Source organism: Hyperolius riggenbachi, chromosome 7, assembly GCF_040937935.1.
Source record: "Hyperolius riggenbachi isolate aHypRig1 chromosome 7, aHypRig1.pri, whole genome shotgun sequence".
Taxonomy (NCBI): Eukaryota; Metazoa; Chordata; class Amphibia; order Anura; family Hyperoliidae; genus Hyperolius; species Hyperolius riggenbachi.
In genome coordinates, this window is record NC_090652.1 from 288,511,826 (window position 1) to 288,533,225 (window position 21,400).

Below are 21,400 nucleotides of genomic sequence, written 5' to 3' on the forward strand. Positions count from 1 at the left end.
CTATTTAGCTATGCAGAATTCTCCTTCCAGAACATTCAGAAAAGAAATTGTATTAATTATTTTCACTAGAGTTCCTCTTTAATGCTAAACTGATCTGTAACTTAGAATACCTTAGGTTTAGCTCACCCTTGCCAGAACGGTAGTATATATAACAATTGAACCTTTGTGAATGGGGCCTAAAGGTGGCAATTTTTCTGTTTTGTTTTGTTTTTTAAACAAAGAAATCGAATCAATTTTTTCGCTTGATTGAATCATAAGCAATCAGACCAATATACCATGAAAACTTGGACCAATATGCATTACCCTTATAATCGAATAAAACATTCAGAGTTATGTTTTTCTACCTGTTTTTTCCAACACACTCACTCAATGACATATTTAAAAAAAAAAAATCAACGTTTTAGTTCACAATGATATATATGTTAAAAAAACATAAAAGCAGAGCGATCAACAGTAACAAGAACTGCAACACTAATGCTGCTAAGTAATCAATGTCCTCTTTGGCGTAAGCCTAATGCTGTCCAAACAAAGTTCATCCACATTTGATAAGTATAGGCTCTTCACTGTAAAACTTCCTCCAAAGAAATTGATAAATTTCTGTCACAGCGCTTATCACTATACGCTCACCAGATCGGTTGGCCAATCTTTTCAGATCAGCAGTCAGCGTTTTTGGCCTTGCCAGCAAGAGATTCCTCCGATCACTTCACCAGCCTCTCCAGGAATCCGACCATAAGCTCAGAATAAAACAAGGGAAATGCAATAGTGTGATACCATTTGGATAGAGCTTAATATTATCACCAGTGCACCCCTTTTCCAGAACAGTGCCACCAACGTGCTTCCACCATAAACAGATACACAAGGCGCTCACCAGATGCACTGGCCGACCCGCAACAGACCAGCAATATAGCGTGTTGTTATAACTTCAGTTTTTGGGATAAAGGACATCCTAGGACTCAAACAAAGCCGACCATAGCATAATTCCGTTTGATTTTAATAAGTAATAAAAGTAGTGCACTTACAAATTTGCAGTAAAACATGCGCATATACGTTTTTTTATATGCGCATGTTTTACTGCAAATTTGTAAGTGCACTACTTTTATTACTTATTAAAATCAAACGGAATTATGCTATGGTCGGCTTTGTTTGAGTCCTAGGATGTCCTTTATCCCAAAAACTGAAGTTATAACAACACGCTATATTGCTGGTCTGTTGCGGGTCGGCCAGTGCATCTGGTGAGCGCCTTGTGTATCTGTTTATGGTGGAAGCACGTTGGTGGCACGGTTCTGGAAAAGGGGTGCACTGGTGATAATATTAAGCTCTATCCAAATGGTATCACACTATTGCATTTCCCTTGTTTTATTCTGAGCTTATGGTCGGATTCCTGGAGAGGCTGGTGAAGTGATCGGAGGAATCTCTTGCTGGCAAGGCCAAAAACGCTGACTGCTGATCTGAAAAGATTGGCCAACCGATCTGGTGAGCGTATAGTGATAAGCGCTGTGACAGAAATTTATCAATTTCTTTGGAGGAAGTTTTACAGTGAAGAGCCTATACTTATCAAATGTGGATGAACTTTGTTTGGACAGCATTAGGCTTACGCCAAAGAGGACATTGATTACTTAGCAGCATTAGTGTTGCAGTTCTTGTTACTGTTGATCGCTCTGCTTTTATGTTTTTTTAATATTTTTGTGAGTGTTACACACACTTTTTATGCAGTAAGCGAACCAGATTGATATAGGAGAGAGGAAAGCAAGGAGGTAGTGAGGAGCGCCAGGTTTTATGTTTAAATGATATATATGTATATATATATATATACATATTATATATATATATATATATAATTTATTGTATTTATAAAGTGCCAACATATTACACAGCGCTGGACATTAGTTTAGGTTACAGCCAATATTTAGGGGTGACGTACAGCAATATGATAATACAGGATTACATGCAAACCAGATCATGCATGCAGTATGAGTACAAGGTAATGCTTAGTCAGTCACTGGATGGAGCATGAAGATTAGACAAGCTGAGTTCACTCAAATGCATAGCATGAGTGCACAGTAATGGAGGTGCATGAATGATCAGGTAGGAGACATAAGGAGGAGGACCCTGCCTGAAGGCTTACAATCTAGAGGGAGATGTAGGGTTTCCCACATATATAAACAAAGAGTGATTTTACTATCAGTTACATGAAGCACTGCCACACAGCTCCCCCCCATTGGTCCATATGCAATTAAGTTTTTCTTTAAATTTTCTCTTAGGAGATTATTATTATTTATTGGATTTATATAGCGCCAACATATTACGCAGCACTGGACAATAAATAGGGATACATGCACTGTTGACAAGGGGTTTCATACAGTGAGTTAGTACAAGCTTACACAACGAAGCACAAGGTTAGACATGCAAACAGGTTGTAAGATACATTAACATGCAACTTGGAAGCTGGTTACAGACACCTACGCTTGTCCACGGGGAAGGGGTCATTGGTGAGGGCCAAGCAGAGCAGGGACAAGCTCCTTCAGCACCCAAGGCTGAGACAGCAAAGTACGCCCCTCCATCCCTCCCACCCCAGCCGTCACACAATGATTGCTATTAGACTAAGAGGCGCCCCAGGGCCCCTAACAACCCCAACACCTTAATCTCTAGTTATCTGGCTTGCAGTCACTGCTATGTATGTCCTTTTCTTATTTCTTTGTGCTTCAAACACAATTGGGAATGACAGCTGAATGAATTGTGCGCCCCCTCCTACACTGCGCCCTGAGGCTGGAGCCTCTTCAGCCTCTGCCTCGGCCCGGCCCTGGGGCCAAGACCAAGAAAGATACACTGGAGGTAAGCGGAAGGAGATCAATTTCTCTCAAACTTTTCAGCACTTTACAATTAAAAAGTACCAAAAAGTAGGTGATAAAATACTGTCAAAATTATTCTGAATATTTTCTTGCTTGCTTGCTGGTGAATTAATCTCCCTGGCGATACAATAAAATCGCCAGGGAGGCGGCGCAGCACTTACATTTTTTTTTTAAAATCATGTAGCTAGCCTAGCGCTAGCTACATGATAGCCGCTGTGCAGCTGCATCCCCCCACCCCTTCCGATCGCCTCCGGCGGTCAGAGCAAACTGGAAAACCCGTTCAGAACGGGATTTCCTGTTTGGCTTCCTCCATCGCCATGGCGACGATCGGGATGGCGTCATCGATGTGATTGGCCAGGCTGTGCACGGGGTCTCAGGGGGGGGGGGCTCTAATGCGGCGGGTAGCGGCGAATCGGCGCTGAGCGGCGGCGATCAGCTTGTACACGCAGCTAGCAAAGTGCTAGCTGCGTGTAACAAAGCAAAAAGTGTGCAAATCGGCACACCAGGGGATGAGAAATCCTCCGCTGCAAATTACCCCGAGCTCAGCTCGAGATTATCGCCCAGGAGGTTTTAAAGCTTTTTTTTTGGTGTGAAAATAACACCAAAGAACAAACTTAAAAGATAAAGTTAATATGGACCACTGTTTTTTGAGCACTAATTAAAGCTGATAAAGACGAGCAAATATATTTGAAAATCAAACAGTATCAGTAAAAAAAAAAAAAAAAAAAGCAAATATAACAGGAATGTTTTTGTTTTATTTTGCAGGAATCCGTGTGAGGCTGGCTTCAGACTGTGGATTGGCAGCAGCGGTGGGGTGTGGCCCGGGGGCCGCACTGACAAAAACAGGCCTTTCTTGAATTACTGTGTTAGCATGCCGTAATCCCCGTCTGGCATCTGGCCAAGCAGGAAGTGACACTCATTTCCTGTTGGGCAATTGATGACGTGCGCAGAATCATATTGCTAAAATATGCTTTCGCACATGCGCAATGCTAAAAACTGAGGCAGGTTTTTTAAATGTACACACGTTAGCATAGACTTACATGACTTCCGGTCCGATGCAGATTGGCTCAAGTTACCCCAGAAGCCTCATGGTAATGTAGGTATGTCCGCGCGTTAGATAAGAAACTTCCGGCGCAGCGTATAGCAACGTGTGGAGTGTGAACTACCCCACAGACTTTCATTAGGGTGTAATGTTGTGTGTTAAATTTACCGCACTCCCCCATTGTAAAAGGGTCCTTTTACTGTAAACAGAGACTTTTCTCACTGTAAGGGTTTTCTGAGTAAACGTAATAAAATACATCCATTCCAATGGCAGTTCCCAGCCTTGCTGCTGCATTCTGTGTCGAGAGACTTGTGATTTTTACGCAGATGACATTACTTAGGAAAAAAAATAAAGTAGCATAACTATATGAGTAATAAAGATAAGCCAAAGGAGTTTTTATGTATTGAATGTTATACCAGACTGTAATTGTAAAATATAGATTTTATGGCGCAAACATCGCCCCCCTCCAGCTCCAGCATGACATTACGGAATAACCAATGAGTTCTAAAGCGATGTGTGTTCACTTCCACCGTAAAAACAAGATCCGGCAAGGCACGTTTCTCATTTCAAAACTAGAAGGACAACTTTTTACCCTGAGAAACAAACCGGTCCAAGCTTATCAAGGCGTCTACAGATGTGTCATCAGTAGTGTAAAATTCCCGATTTGATGCAGCGAGCTGCTCCGGCCGTAAAACGCGATGTGTATATGAAGGAGCGGGCAGCCGGCCCGCTGGATGTAATTCAGTTTTATTACAGATATCTGAAACCCCTTCCACTATAATAAGCAACACGCTGATTCCCAGGACGACCGTTAATCACAATCTGTTCTGCTCTGGCGAACTGTGGATTCAGATGTGGGGAAGATGATTTAAGCATTAACCTTATAAAGTCCTGGGGAACAAGTGCGCAGCACCAAAATAGGATTTTGTCTATATTAATAATGATTCATTAAAGCCGCAGAAGGAAATTAGATTCTTCCTCGGTTTTCAAAGCCGCCAACATCTGGATTCCTGCGGACCGCGTGATATCGTATAAGCTGGATTATTCAGCACGACAGCGCAAGGAGTAAAATGTGGTGATGAGAGAAACCAAACAGGATTTGTTGTGTGCTGGGCTGACTTTAGAAAGGTGATTTCTGTTTGGTTTCTTTGGGTTCCTGGATGTTGTGCTTCACGGAGGGAGATCCTTGCTTGGCAGTTGGAAAAAGCTGTTTTTTCCCACAATGCAACAAGGCTCACACACACACCAAACTGTCAGGGCCATGGTCATGACATCACACTGTGGGAGGGGTTTCACCACAATATCAGCCATACAGACCCCCCTGATGATCTATTTGAGGAAAGATAAAGATTTCTGGTGGGAAAGGGGATATCAGCTACTGATTGGGATAAAGTTCAAACCTTTCCTCTTTAAATCCTCAAGATGGCCGCCGGCGATCACCCTGGTGGCCACACTTGGGCTGGGATTAAACAAACTAACGATGTATGGGCAAATCGACCAAGAGATAGAACTCTCTCTGATCAAATCTGATTAGAGAGAGATCGGTTGGATGACCATATACCAATACCAGCAGACCGATTCCCAATTGATTTCAGCAGGAAATCTCTCAGGAATCAGCCTCATGATGCCGCATCCACTGCCTCTGGCCCCCTGAATGTTAATGTCCTGTGTTGTGTAAAAATGCTCACCCGTTCCGACCACTAGCTCAATATCTGGCGTCTTCCACTGTCACCCCAGTTACCGAGTGCCTGTACCACGTGATGCGCATGTGACATTACACATGTACCGAAGTAGCCCCAGCAGGACACTTGAGCATTTTTACACAGTATGGGCACAGGAGGCTTGGGTTTGGGGGGGGGGGGGGGAAGTACAAATTACATTTGGAGGGACAGCTGCCGGGGTCTGTTGCACTCGTCAATCGTAGTGGCCATGTCGTATTGAGATCTTTCGAGCACGCTCTATCAATTTATTCAATTGTTTGCTCCCCGAAATCAATCAACTCGTCGATCAGGCATGCTTGTTGCAGCACTGATTTTAATACGATTCATAACAGTGCAGTGCCAAAATACAGTAAAGCATACAGTACAATGGAAGTATGCCTCACTTGCGTGGTAAACATGCATGTTGTACTGTGAATGCACTGCATGCAGTGCGATACTTTGTAGGCACCTGCCACACCGCACCGCGATCAATGTGATAGCCCCCACAGGGTTATCACTTCTTCGGGACGTGGCAATTGTTGGCATCACGATGGAATAAGTGTCAAAGGGCCCTTAGATGCTTCCAGGAATGGAGATGTCCTGATTGGGTATGGCAAGTAATTCCAAAGTATAGGGGGGCAGCATGACAGAAGGCTCTGGCTACAAAGGTTTCGAGAATGACTCTGGGGGTGACCAAGTTATTAGATACTTTTGATCTAAGATTGTGGGAGATTTGATGCAGTTGCTATGAGTCCTTCAGGTATCCAAGGTCCAAATAATGCAAAGATTTGGATGTCAATGTAAAAAAATGTTAATGTAAAAAGAGTGCTAGGCAGGTATTGCTTTCCACCAATCAGAACACATCTAAATAAGCCACCAGTGCAGTGTGAGAAACTTACAGTATATCACCTGGACAAGGGAGGCTATGCTTATTTCCGAGCCTGTTATTTTCTCCAGGTCTCAAACCAGTCATAAATCAGCAACCTTTACATGATTTTTAAAGTTATTTTCTGACCATTTAAAACACCATAAAATTACAACTAGACTTACCATCTTGTCCCCTGCAGGTGGTGTTCACATGGTATCTTCCGTGTCCACACTCCCTGTTCTCTGGAACACAGTGCAACTCTCCCGATATAGCCCATTTGTAACACACGGGGTCCTCACAGGGCACAGATTCCACCAAATGTGGGCAGATTCCACCAGAATTCATGATCTCCAGTACAGCAGGCCTCCTCCGGAACTTGAAACCTAAAGTAATAGCCTCGGGGTTACTAATTCAATAATGTGATTGAATCAAGAGAGTGAATAAAGAGGCACATAGGGAGGAGAGAAAATGTCAAAATGGACTATTTAGTTGAACATCACCGGCCAAAGTCCAATATTGATCGGCCAATCTGCAAAACAGATTACTTGCCATTTTACTATTTGCTTGGTGTCTTGTCACTTTCTTGGACATGACAGAATGTCGAGAGGTGGGAATGTCAGGGTTAGACACAGGAGCTGGGGAGTTTAGTGTTAGGCAGAGGAGAGGTTAGTGTTTGGCAGAAGAGAGTGGAGGTTAGTGTTAGGCAGAGGAGAGTTTAGTGTTAGGCGGGGTAGAGGGGAGGTTAGTGTTAGGCAGAGAAGAGGTTAGTGTTAGGCACAGGAGAGGGGAGGTTAGTGTTAGGCAGAGGAGATGTTAGTGTTAGGCACAGGAGAGGGGAGGTTAGTGTTAGGCAGAGGAGAGGTTAGTGTTAGGCACAGGAGAGGGGAGGTTAATGTTAGGCAGAGGAGAGGTTAGTGTTAGGCACAGGAGAGGGGAGGTTAGTGTTAGGCATATGAGAGGATAGTGTTAGGTGGGGTAGAGGGGAAGTTAGTGTTAGGCAGAGGAGAGGTTAGTGTTAGGCACAGGAGAGGGGAGGTTAGTGTTAGGCAGTGGAGAGGAAAGTGTTAGGCGGGGTAGAGGGGAGGTTAGTGTTAGGCAGAAGAGAGGATAGTGTTAGGTGGAGTATAGGGGAAGTTAGTGTTAGGCAGAGGAGAGGTTAGTGTTAGGCACAGGAGAGGGGAGGTTAGTATTAGACAGAGGAGGGGGGTTAGCGTTAGGCAGAGGAGAGGGGAGGTTAGTGTTAGGCAGAGGAGAGGTTAGCATTAGACAGAGGAGGGGGGTTAGCGTTAGGCAGAGGAGAGGGGAGGTTAGCGTTAGGCAGAGGAGAGGGGAAGTTCATTTTAAACAGGGGTGAGGTTAATGTTAGGGAGAGGAGAAGTGAAGTTTAGAGTTAAGCATAGGCTTGTAGGTCACACATTCCGTAGAAAACACCTTTTTTGCCACCTCACCAGCCAAGGTACAATGTACCTTGACCACAACTCTTGGCCACTTCCCACATTGGCTGACTACTTTGGGAACCGGCCACACTTCTGTCTTTCTGACTTATTTTTCACCTCAACTATAAGGGTCTTTATTTAATTCACTTTTCTCCCAAGTTTTCTCCCAGGAGATTTTCTTCATCTTATCTTCCGAATAACTTTCCAGCTTCCAGCAACTGAAAAAGTCCTACAAAAAGTGTGTAAAAATCTAATAGCAAACTTAGTACTCTCTTGCTTGTTGAGGGCTTCGAAGGTATTTTGGGATAAAATGGTAAAATGGGAGAAAACTCGGGAGAAAAGTTAATTGTTTGAGAGCCAAGAACCTTTCTTTATTCAGTTACATTTTTTCCTAAGTTTTTACTGAGGAGATATTTTTTCATCTTCTTATGAAATAACTTTTCAGCTACCAGCAATTGAAAAAGTACTAAAAGGTAGATAAAGAAGTCATAGCAAATATATGTTGTGTGTTTAATGCTTGCTGAATGGTCAAATGATGTTTTAATAATAAGGGCCCATATGCAATTCCCTTTTTCTCCTGAGTTTTCCCCAAGGTGATATTTTTAAACTTGTCAAAATCCCATTTGAACCACTGCCAAGCAAACAAATGCTTAAAGTAATTTTGGCAGTGCTTTTTCACCTACTTTTTGGTTCTTTTTCGATTGCAAACTGAAGAAAAGTTCTTTTAAATCAAATATGAAAAATTATCTCCTAGGAGAAAACTCAGGAGAAAAAGTGAATTGCATACCATACAATACAATAACATTCTATAGCGCTTTTCTCCCATAGGACTCAAAGCGCTTAGGCTCTCTCAGATTCAGTAATTAGTAGGATGAAGTATTCACACAACAAAAGTTATATTTCTGCAAATGCCAGACTGAACAGGTGGGTTTTCAGTCTGGATTTAAACACGTCCAGGGATGGAGCTGTCCGGATCTGTTGAGGTAGGGAGTTCCAAAACGTAAGGGGCAGCATGACAGAAGGCTCTGGGACCAAAAGTTTCCAAGTGGACTCTGGGTATGACTAGATTATTAGAACCTGTTGATCTGAGAATGCGGGGATTGCTACGTAGCTGCAACATATCTTTCATGTATCCAGGGCCTAAATTATTCAGGGATTTAAATGTCAGTAGGCCGATAGTGCATATGGTCCAAGGTGTGAAAACATCCATGAGAAAAGTTAATTGAATAAGGGCCAAGGAGAGCTAATTCATGACAAAAAGTTAATACTTGAAGGGACATGTGACATAGGGATAGCACCAGTAAGATTTTATCTGAAGTCATTTTCTGTTTTCCAGTACAGCAACAATTAAACAACTTGAGTTGCTATCTATGCAACAGCTTGTCAAATTCAGTCGGTTTCCTGAAAAGTAAATAGAGGCTATAACAGTTGAGAAACAGTGAAATAAGGCTTCTAATTAGGCTTAAAGTACCACTATTGCAAAAAAAAATTGTAAAATTTAAAATACGTCTAAACATATACAAATAAAAAGTATGTTTCTACCCAGGTAAAATGAGCTATACGTTTTCTCCTATGTTGCTGTCACTTAGGGCTCTTACACAGTGGGACGCTGCGTTGCAGGGGACGTTAAGGTCACATAACGTTCCCCTAACGCAATGCCTGGTGGTGCGGCTCTTGGTACGCCGTTTTCGTTCGATAGAACCGGCAATGATTCATATGAATCATTGATAGCAGATAGAGAATGATTCATATGAATCATTGCTAGCAGGCAGAGAACCGAGAATGATTCATATGAATCATTGCTAGCAGGCAGAGAACCGAGAATGATTCATATGAATCATTGCTAGCAGGAAGAGAATGATTCATATGAATCATTGCTAGCAGGCAGAGAATGATTCACATGAATCATTGCTAGCAGGAAGAGAACTGGCATTGCAGTGCAGTGAATATTAATTAGCCATGTGGCTAGGCAAAATAGCGGACTCTCCCCTACTCCTCTCCTGCACACAAAAAACAATAAAACAACATTACTGAGCATGTGCAAACAGTCTAACATGGCTAAAACCTCGTATAACGCACAGCATGCTGCACTTTCATAGCATGTGCAGCGTTACAATGTAACGCAAGGTGGGCACTGTGAACAGCCCATTGATTTTTCATTACTGTGAGTTGGGCTGCGTTACAGGCTGCTCTAACAAAAGCAGCCTTAAAGTAGGTAGTAACTCCATCTCTTCATGGGGGATTCTCAGCAAGGCTTTTATTCTTTATAAAGACATTCCCTGACAAGGATTTATACAAAGATGCCAGCCAGCCTCTTAACTCATTTGCACACTTTTTTGGTAGTTGGACTGAGAAACAGCCATTCACTAAGTGCTTTGAAAATAAACAAAACCCTCAAAATCCACCATGAGGAGATGGGCTATTCCAAAACCTGTCGGTTCTGTCAGATTTCTACTACCTACAACACACACAATTTGCTCACTCCCGCTCTAGCAATTTCCTACCTTTATCTGGTCAGCAGGCGCCTGTCAGCCAAACAAGTGCACAGTTATACACCATCTGCCTGCCGTACCAAATCTAGCAGGAATTGCATCAATTAGGCAGCATTACAATTACATCCAACCGAAGCCTCCCACCTGAATGCTGCCTAATTTATGCAATTCCTGCTAGATTTGGTATGGCAGGCAAAGGGTGTATAACTGTTCACCTGATTGGCTGACAGGCGCCTGCTGACCAGATAAAGGCAGGCAATTGCTCTAGCTGGAAGTGAGCAATTGTGTGTTGTGTAGCATTCAGTATAGAGGTGGTGGGGGTGAGTTCCCTGGTGGTGAAAGTTCCTGGGCCCGCCCACACTGCCCTCTAGGTATCGCAAGGTGGTTTGGGGGCCCCGGCCAGTGAGAGAGTCCGGGGCCCCCAGCTGTCGTGCGGACCACTGTTTGTGGTTTTCCATTTCCACTACTCACTGCAAGTGACAGCAACATAGGAGAAAAGTAATTTACTGCTCATTTTACCCTGGAAGAAATGTACTTCTTATTTGTATGCTTTTACATGTATTTTAAATTGTACAATTTTTGCGATAGTGGTCCTTTAGGCCTCTCCCACCAAGAAGTTGTGTTTTAGGAGACGTTAAGGTCGCATAACGTGCCCCTAACGCAACGCCTGGTGGTGTTGAAGTTGGACGTCAGATTAAACCGCGTTATGTTGCTCTCAAAGCAGCCGCTCCAGGATAGTGATGGGATGTCCAGATCTTTTTAAGGATTCGGATCATTTGAATCGGATCATTGAAAAGATCTGGATCTTTAAACCGAATCATTTGAATCATTTTACTAGGGAAGCAGACAGGGTGAAATGACTAGCAGGACAGGACTTTCCCTGCACTGTACATTCTGTATGTTCCTGTTTCTTCCAGACAGACATCCACTGTGAACCGAACATTGTGATGATCCGGATGATTCGACTCACAAAAAAGATCTGGATCAAATGAACGATTCGTTCATGATCCGGACAACACTACAGTCCCACCAGGAGTCAACACAGTGCAGTGAATATTAATTAGCCATGTGGCTGGCAGCAGAGGAGGAGGGGAGACCACCTCCAACATTACTGAGCATGTGCAAGCAGTCTAACGTGGCTTAGCCCAGTATAGCGTACAGCATGCAGCACTTTGTTTAAACGTGCTGCATTACAATGTAACGCAACGTGTTACTGTGAACAGCACAATTGATTTTACAGTGCTGTGAGTTAGGCTGCGTTACTGGCTGCTGTAACGTGGGACTTTAACGTCCCCCCTGTGAAACCAGCCTTAAAGCAAATCTGAAGAGAAAATAAAAAGTAGGGCCCGTATTCAATTAACTTTTCTCCTGAGTGGTCTCACAGGATCCCTTATCAAGATAATTTGTTTTACAATATGAGTGTTGTATAAAAACAAAAACAAAACAATTTTATTAATTAAGCTATATATTGCAAAGTTTCTTTTTGAGCTAAGAAACGTTCTCTTTGGATCTGCTAATACAATTTAATGTGAACCTGAACTCTTGCACAGGACAGAAGGAAAACAGGGAGAAATGCACCCTGTATGTATTTAGGGAGTTTAGCCTGTCTAATTCCCCATTTATCTGTGACAAATCACATCTGTAATTTGGTAGTAATTTCTATACAGAGGTGCCAAAAAGGATAGAAACGATTAAAAGCCGTTTAAAAGGGGGAAATAAGATGGACTTACCTCTCTTGCAGAAAACAGACTAAAGCACGTTACTGTAAATCACATTTATTAGAATCTCCAAGGTGCAACGCGTTTCGCAGGTCACAATCCTGCTTCATCAGGCAATTAACTGGAGAAAGCAAAACGGGTCTGTATTGGGGCCAAGAGCCACAGAGACGCTTGGCCCCAACGTGCTTTAATCTGCTTTATTTTGTTTTCTTCAAGGGAGGTAAGTCCACCATACTTTCCCCTTTTAAATGGCTTTTAATCGTTTTTATCCTTTTTGGCGCCTCTGTATACAAATTTCTACCAGTCTACTCCACCCTAAATGGATGGGTGTACCCCTATTTCTTGTCTACAGAGTGCGACTTCTTAAACCTGAGTGGGGTCAGGTCATACTTCTCCCCACTTGCCTTTCCAGTGGTTGCCTGTGTGATAATCTGTGTCTGTGATTATAACTACCATTATTTATACTTTGTACTACATAATTGACAATAATACTACACCATATTGGGGCTCTCGGTTCTTGTTCTTTGTTTAAACCTCTGTAATTTGATCTCTCAGCTCAAGAATCTCCTCTGCCACAGCAGAGCTTCTAATTGGTAAACACAGGATGTTAACCCTATGTCTGCTTCCTTGAAAGCAGGAAGCAGACACACTGCAGATTTATTGCAAGAGTGCTGTAAACAAAGAAATGTTTTTTTTTTTTATTTAAAGCTTATTATGCTGCTGCTTTTGTTTCAGAGCAGAAAGGAAGTTCGGAGTTCAGGTCCGCTTTAAGAACAGGCCTTACTCTGATGACAATTCTAAAATAATCAATTCAAGCAGAGAATAGTTGTATGGCAGTAACTGAAACAGCTCATATACCTTTCCTCCCATGAGGATCCCGGCAGTTTTCATGGACGCAAGACCCCCAGTCAGTCCACGGATAGAGCAGGCAGTCCACAGCACAAGGGATGTTGCACAACTGAGTACTGGGTGGTGGCGGACCTTCACAGAACTCTGCTTCCACCGGTCTGTACACTAAACAATGGAGGACAAGAAATATAAAATGGTAAACACATTACCCACCATTCTAATATTACCAACAAAGAGACCAAAGAGCTTAAAGAGGAACTCCAGTGAAAATGATGTAATAAAAAAAAGTGCTTAATTTTTACAATAATTATGTATACATGATCTAGTCAGAGTTTGCCCATTGCAAAATCTTTCCTCTCCCTGATTTACATTCTGACATTTATCACATGTTGACATGCTTGCTGCTGGCAGGTTATGTCACTGGAAGTACCTGCTGCTTGCTTTTTTTTTACAGTTGGAAACAGCTGTAAACAGCTATTTCCCACAATCCAATGAGGTTCACAAACAGGAAACTGCCAGGAAAATGGTCCTCACAGTCTCTTGTGGGAGGGGCTTCACCACAATATCAGCCATACTTCTGCTCAAGAAACCCTCCCTCGACCCCTCGCTACCCTCCAACTACCGTCCTATCTCCCTCCTCCCCTTTGCCTCAAAACTCCTTGAACGTCTGGTTTACAAAAACCTGACCCAGTATCTCAATGCCAACTCACTGCTAGACCCACTGCAATCTGGATTTCGGCCTGCCCACTCAACCGAAACTGCTCTCACCAAAGTGGTCAACGACCTTGCCTTAGCTAAAGCTGAAGGTAAATACTCCATTCTCCTCCTCCTTGACCTTTCAGCAGCTTTTGACACAGTAGATCATCCCCTACTCCTCCAGTCCCTCCAGTTCTTGGGCATTCACGATCTCGCCCTGTCCTGGCTTTCATCCTACCTTTCCAACCGCTCCTTCACGACCGCCTTCAATGAGTCCTTGTCCACCCCCAACCACCTCTCGGTGGGAGTCCCCCAAGGTTCGGTCCTTGGCCCCCTACTGTTCACCCTATACACATCCTCCATTGGCAAGGTTATCTCCTCCTTGGGTTTTAACTATCATCTGTATGCAGATGACACCCAGATCTACCTCCACACCCCTGACATATCCACCACTACCATGGACAAGGTCTCCTCCTGCCTATCAGCCATCTCCTCCTGGATGTCCGCTAGGTTCCTGAAACTAAATCTAGACAAAACGAAATTTATGATCTTCCCACCCCGGCCATGTATGAACCTCCCAGATGTGCATGTCACTGTTAATCACACTACCATTCGCCCTACCTCTCAAGCCCGCTGTCTGGGTGTCACCCTGGACTCCGCACTCTCCTTCATTTCCCACATCCAAAACCTCACAAAGTCCTGCAACTTCCACCTTCGTAACATCTGTAAGATTCGCCCTTTCCTGACCTCGGCCACCACCAAACTCCTCATCCATGCCCTCATAATTTCCCGCCTTGACTAATGCAATGCCCTGCTGTCTGGTCTCCTTATGACCCAAACAGCCCCACTGCCGTCCATCATGAATGCGGCAGCCAGAATTATCCACTGCTCCCGTCGCTCCACCACGGCAGATGCCCTCCTAGAATCCCTCCACTGGCTTCCTATCCAGTCCAGAATCAGATTCAAGATACTGTGTCTGACCTACAAATCTGTCCACAAAACCTGTCCAACCTACATTTCCGATCTTACTCAGAGGTACACACCTAGCCGCTCACTCCGCTCTTCCAATGAACTTCGCCTAACCGCCCCCCGCATCACCCAGTCCCATGCACGCCTCCAGGACTTCTCAAGAGCTGCTCCAACACTAGGGAACTCCCTACCTCCACCCATTAGGGCAGCCCCCTCCTTCAACATCTTCAAGAAAGCCCTCAAAACTCACCTTTTCACTCTGGCCTACTACCCCTCACAAGTGCTCTAAACCCACAGCTGAACTCTGGTCCCCTATCGTTCGTGTCCTTACCTCTTCCTCTAGATTGTAAGCCTTTGGCAGGTTCCTCCTCCTTATGTCTCCTACCTGATCATGCACCTCCATTACTGTACACCCATCCTATGCATCTGAGTGAACCTAACTTGCCTAATCTCCATGCTCCCTCCAGTGACTGACTAAGCATTACCTTGTACTCATACTGTGCTGTGTGATCTGGTTTTCTTGTATTCCTGTATTGTCATATTGCTGTATGTCACCCCTAAATATTGTCTGTAACCTAAATTAATGTCCAGGGCTGCGTAATATGTTGGCGCTTTATAAATACAATAAATAAATAAATAAATAAATACAGCACCCCCTGATGATCCATTTGAGAAAAGGAATAGATTTCTCATGGGAAAGGGGGTATCAGCTACTGATTGGGATGAAGTTCAATTCTTGGTCACGGTTTCTCTTCAAAGAGGAATTTTAGCGAAACAAAATTTGTTTATGTTGTTTGATCCACAATGACACTCCACGTAATCATCTTTACAATTGGTAGACAAGAAATAAACTAGATAGCACTAACTGCCTTTATAACCACACCCACTAACAATGCGATAGGCTAAAAGGTTGTTTTTCTATAGATACACATATGCACTGAGGAAGATACTGATTGCTTAGCAGTTGGAAACAGACGTTATGTCCCACAATGTAACTGCCAGGATCTCTCCTGTAGCATGTTCTGTCGGTTGCAGTGGGACTGCAACCAGGCAGTTCCGTCTTATCTGACTGTTTGCATTCGGTTGCGCATTCGCAATGAGTCTCATTGTCATTTGCAATCACTCTGCAGTTCAGAGCAGCTCAGGATGCTGTCATAACTCTTCCCTTTGTTTGCTGCAGCTGAACCGCAGACAGATATCCCTGGATTCCCTACATGCATGTCGTTGCATAGTATTGCATGTATTTGTTATGAGAGTCTTTCAGCTGGCAGCTTGTGATCAAGCTGGCTCAGGATTGCGTAATTACCATTCAGCTGTGTGGGAATTTTCATGCCTGCATCCATTGGCTGATGCCGACATAAAAGTCTGCCTCCCATTTCAGACCCCGCCCGACATAGCGTTCAGCTCTCTGAGTTGTCGTTGGGTCCATGCTGTGAAAGTTGTTGTTGTAAAAATTGTATAATGCCTTGCTCTGTATTTTCATGCCTGCTGGACATTTGCTGACCTACGGGGTCAGTAAAGTCCTTCTGATCTTGATAGTTTGGATTCTGCCAGCACCACGTTGGTGACTGGAAGTTTTCCTTCTTGCCTTGCTCTTGAGGATGAACTATAGCAGCGGCTGTCATTAGTTACGCTCCTGCCTGTTAGTCTTGTCGATCTCAGTGTGAATGTTGCCGTCGCTGAATCAGTGACTAGATTGGCTGAGCATTCTGTCTGTCTGTCTGTTGTCTGTCTTGTTAATTGTCATTAATTGTGCTTAAGCTAGTGAGTTATTTGAGAGCTACATTTCATATATTGTGCATCAGCACAATATATATGTACTCTATAGTCAGTCAGTTTTGTATTATTGTAATATTGTATATTGTTTTGTGTTCTGACCCTTGCCTGCCTCTTGACTACGAATTTGCCTAGCCCTTCTGTATTACTGCCATCTGATCTATCGTGTATGACCCAAGCCTGTTACCGACTACGTCTGTTGTGTATTGTATCACATAGTATCTAGCCTGATAGGCGACCCAGAGCTGCAGTTGCTCTGGGCAATCTTGCTCCCTTGTATATTACTCCTGTGTCCATCTGTGTAGCCACTTCCATTATACAGCTACATAGCCTTGTTGCTCTGGGTGGTCAGAAAGTATGCCCTCCAAGCATTACAGTAACAAGGTTCACAGACAAGAAACTGTCTGGGCCATGACATCACACTGTGGGAGGAGTTTCACCACAATATCAGCCATACAGACCCTCCTGATGATCTATTCAAAAAAAGGTAAACATTTTTATGGGAAAGGGGGTATCAAAGGCAGTATATCTACCCCCTGCGGGATGACTGTTCCTATTCCAGGGGTGTAGATGTACGGCTCCCGACTCATCGGCACTGTGCGCTCTCCCCGCCATCTCCTGCATGCTCCCACGCTCATTCTTTTTGCCACTGGTTAGCAGGGAGATCAATGAATGGGAACGCAGTTCCCATTCATTGATCTAAGTCCCCGTGTCAATGAATGCCGGCATCATTGTATCTTCCAGAGTAACACATTAACGCATTACTTCCTGTTTAGCGTGCATATAGTACACTAATAGGAAGTAATGTGCAAGGACATCTTTTGGCAAAATAGTAAAATTACACCTACATATATGTATTTCAATAAAAAGACCCACGCTCCCCCATTGTACCCCCAATTTTTTTTGCATTAAAAAATAAAATGCATATGCCAAATAAAAAAAATACATAAATAGTTACCTAACTTTTTTAATATGTATGCCAAGAGGGTATATTACTTTTAATTTTTTTAATTATGGGCTTGTAATTAGTGATGATGCAAAACTGAAAAAAAGAAACCTGTATTTCCAAATAAAATGTTGGCGCCATACATTGTACTAGGGAAATATTTTAAACATTGCAATAACCAGGACAAATGGGCAAATAAAATGTGTGGCTTTTATCCACAGTAAAACGTTATATTCTAAAACTATAATGGCCGAAAACTGAGAAATAATGATTTTTTCCCCCTTTTTTCTAATTATTTTCATTAAAATGCATTTAGAATAAAATAATTCTTAGCATAATGTACCACCCAAAGAAAGCCTATTTGGTGGCAAAAAAGCAAGATATAGATCATTTCATTGTGATTAGTAGTGTTTAAGTTATTGTTGAAAGAATGGGAGGAGCGCTGAAAGTTGAAAATTGCTCTGGTCCTAAAGGGGAAAAACTCCTCAGTGGTCAAGTGGTTAACGTGTAGCTGAAACTGCATTTAAGGTGGCCATACAAAGTTGACCGAAAATTAAAAGCAAGTCAAGTTCAGCAAATAGGAAAGTTATCTGATTGTGGGATTTTCAACTGCAAAAGTAGCTATATAAACTTCATCGCAGGATGAGAAAGAGGGCGAACAACGCCACCATGCCATGGAGCAGTCTCAGCAGTGTCAGGACGGGTTTAGCGAAAACGTGACTCTGGGCAAGAATGACATGGGGCTCTCCGTCCTGACCTGACCCCCACCCCACTCACACACACTCATACACACCGCAACTTAATGCAGCATTAGGTGGGCATTCGCTCCCCTCAAGTATTAGGTTGCCCAGCAAGGCCTCAGAGGCCTCGGAGCTGACTGACAGACCCCCCAGGTCAACCTCAAGTGAATAGTAGTCCCCTGCCGTGTTGGGTGTTGAATGTTGCCGCTAGGAAAAAAACATTGGTAATTTATAGCCCCAATATTTTACTATGCACCTTCACGGCACCCATTTTTACTTAAACCCTCCCCTCCTAATGCCTAAAACTAAACTTTCCATCTAATGCCTAAAACTACCCCCACCAAATGCCTAACACGAATCCCCCCCCCCTTTCAAGTATCTAAAACTATCCTCCCCATCCTAATTCCTAACACTAACCCCCTTCCACATGCCTAAAACTACCCCCCCCCCCCCCCCAGTGCTTAACATTAACTCCCTTCCAAGTGCCTAACCCTAATCTCCCCTTCCTTATTCCTAACACTAACCCTGGGGCCCAAACGACCACTAGCTGTAGCTGTTTGTCTACAACCATCTGCATAGGGCAGCCAACACACCGCCTCGATGCCCAATTACTGATAACCAGACCTGGATTTACATCACAGGAGCCTATAGGCACACATCGTGGCACCCTAGACTTCTCCCTTCATGAATCTACAAACCCCACCGAACTGTACAGCAAATGTGACTGTCCCAGCTGTCACTTCTCCCTTTCTTCCTTTGCCCATCACAGGTAGCTACAGGTGCCCCTTAGGTTACCTCAGTATTAATTAGCTAGTGTTGACCTTGACTGAATGGAGATCTCATCAGTGGAATGCAGAGAGTGGGGTGAGTAACCTCTCATTAACACTCATCTCGGGACTCTGCATAGGAAAGGAGGGCAGGAGGCACCCGAGAAAAGAGTAAGCCACCTTTATATCAACAGGCGCCGGTAGGCCCGTGCCTAAAGTGCCTTATGGTAAATCCGGCCCTGCCGATAACCAACACTGGTGTCTATTAGACGCCTGCTGATCCCCACGCCCCAAATTACTTGATCCGTTGAAATAAATTCAAGGCAAGCACTGTTGCCAAATCGATAATATTGCACTTTGCTGATGCGTTGTCAGTTCCAGGCGGCATCCAACTCCACATGCACTAGCATCGTACGCTCCCCCTGCTCTAGGTTGGGACGTCATCTGTGTGTAAAGTTAGGCTTTAGTGACTTCAAACTTCTGTTCATTTGAAAACAATGTTCTGTTTTCCCTTTTTTTTTTTTTTTTTTTTTTTAAGATAAGCGCTGAGAATCCAATAAATTCATTTAAGAGAAAGCTTACACCCTGCCTGCAGCCTGCGGTTCCCTCTGTTCTCTTTGTAAGGAACAATGCCGCTTTTGTCTTGATTAGATGTGCTGGAAAAACAATCAGCTTGTATATTGGGACTTCTCGTTGTGGAGTCCACGTGTCGGAACATCTCACAATACAGCAGGAAAAAAAAACTTTGGCTATTCTCTGTCTCCGGCGCCGTTATTGATTGACCGGCGCAGACTCCCCCCGGCCCATCTTCCCGGGCATTCATCAAACTCTCCTGAAGTTTCTGCAGAGTTCAGCACATAAACATGGCGTAACGCTTTCCAATACGTCTGAGCGCTTCTAAGCTAATGGAAATCTGATTTATTCTTTCAGGTTGGCCTGCGTACCACAGCTTAAAGGGGGTTGTAACATCCAAAATTAAACTGCCGAAACATAGGTAGTGCCACAAAATATATTTAAACCACTTTTTTTGTTCTTCTAAAGTTTAAAGAGACTCTGTAACAAAAAAAAAGTTCCCCTGGGGGTACTCACCACGGGAGGGGGAAGCCTCAGGGTCCTAATGAGGCTTGGGGGAAGCCCCTGTAGCTGCGGGCAGTCCAGCGCTGGCTCCCCCGAAGCGTCCCGCAATCCTCGCTCGACAAGCCTGACACCCACTGATTTATTTACCTTCCCTGGCTCAAACGGGGCGCTGTTGTGGCTCTCAGCACGGAAATAGACGGAAATAGCCGATCTCTGTCAGGTCCGCTCTGCTACGCAGGCGCAAGAGACTTGCGCCTGCACAGTAGAGTGGACCGTCAGCGATCAGCTATTTCCGCCTCTCTCTGAGCGGAGAGCTGATACTGTGCCTGTGCTGGAGCCGGGAAGGTAAATATTTACATCCCCGGAGGGGCACAGAAAGACCGCCGTGGGAAACAGGAGGAAGGGGGAAGCCTCGATAGGATCCGCAGGCTTCCCCCACCCAAGGTGAGTACCCCCCAGGGGAACTTTTTTTAGTTACAGGTTTTCTTTAAACGGCGAGCACCGATTCCTTAATTTACCGTCACAGAATCGTCCGTGGGAATCAGCCCTAACTGCAGAACAGTGCAGGGGCAATGGAATTCTAACAAGTTTTTTTTTTTTATTATTATCTACAGTAACAAGCTTATCTCTGCATGCAAATAACAGAAAGCGTCCTATTTCAGATAAGATGAGGACACTTATGACCAAAAGGTTCTTGAATCCCCTCCTCCCTTTGAAGTGTTTACACAGTGATGTATGCTTGTAGCCTATAGGATGTTTGCTGTGGGAGGGACATTAAGCCATGGCAGTGGAGAGGGAAAACTAACCCTGAGCTGGGTTGAAAAGAAAATAAGGGGCAGAAGTGATGTCACTTTGGGCATCACAGAGAAACAGTAAAGATGAAAACCAGCAGAAATATATATTTTTTTATATTTCACATTTATCCTAAATCTGACAGCTAAATAAGTAATTTATTATTATTATAGTCTCCCACTTTAAAATATAAGGGGTCCCACATTCATGTTTGTCCAGGACCTCATTTTAACTAAAACTATTCCTGGATCACGTGACTTCTGCAGCTAAAAATCCTGACCGTCACCTGAAGCAGTTAACTGGCTTCATGCTGCCTGACTCATCATTCTCATTCTGTTTAGACTGCAAAGGGGAGGGGCAAATATCCAACAAGCACCTTTCGATGAAGTTTATTTATCCCTTTAAAAACCCTTTCATAAAAAAGCTGCGCATTCCTTACAGTGTACAGAGTAATTTTCAACTCTCAGCATGTAAATATAAATCGTCCAGCGACCTTCTGCTCATAGCTCGGCTAGGCGGTATGAATAGAGAAGTTAATCTCGCTGGTCATCATTGCAGCAATGTTTCGTAGAGCTCTGCACTCCTTTCTCAAGGTTGCCAGCGCATGTCACAGAGCTGGGATTATCCTGCAGATGTTTCTAGACGATTTATAGTCACATGATGAGAATGGAGGAGAATTACGC

The 21,400-nt window shown here is 43.8% G+C and overlaps 1 protein-coding gene across 3 annotated transcripts in view; it reads right to left on the bottom strand.

Annotated features, from left to right (window-relative positions):
- THSD7B (thrombospondin type 1 domain containing 7B) overlaps nucleotides 1–21,400 on the bottom strand; it is a 733,248-nt gene that overhangs the window by 446,523 nt on the left and 265,325 nt on the right. For all 3 annotated transcript variants that reach the window (XM_068245888.1, XM_068245890.1, XM_068245889.1), the window contains 2 exons: nucleotides 12,964–13,119; nucleotides 6,642–6,842 (listed from right to left, as the gene is read on the bottom strand). In XM_068245888.1, the coding sequence (XP_068101989.1) occupies nucleotides 6,642–6,842; nucleotides 12,964–13,119 (357 nt within the window). The remainder of the gene's footprint in view (nucleotides 1–6,641; nucleotides 6,843–12,963; nucleotides 13,120–21,400) is intronic.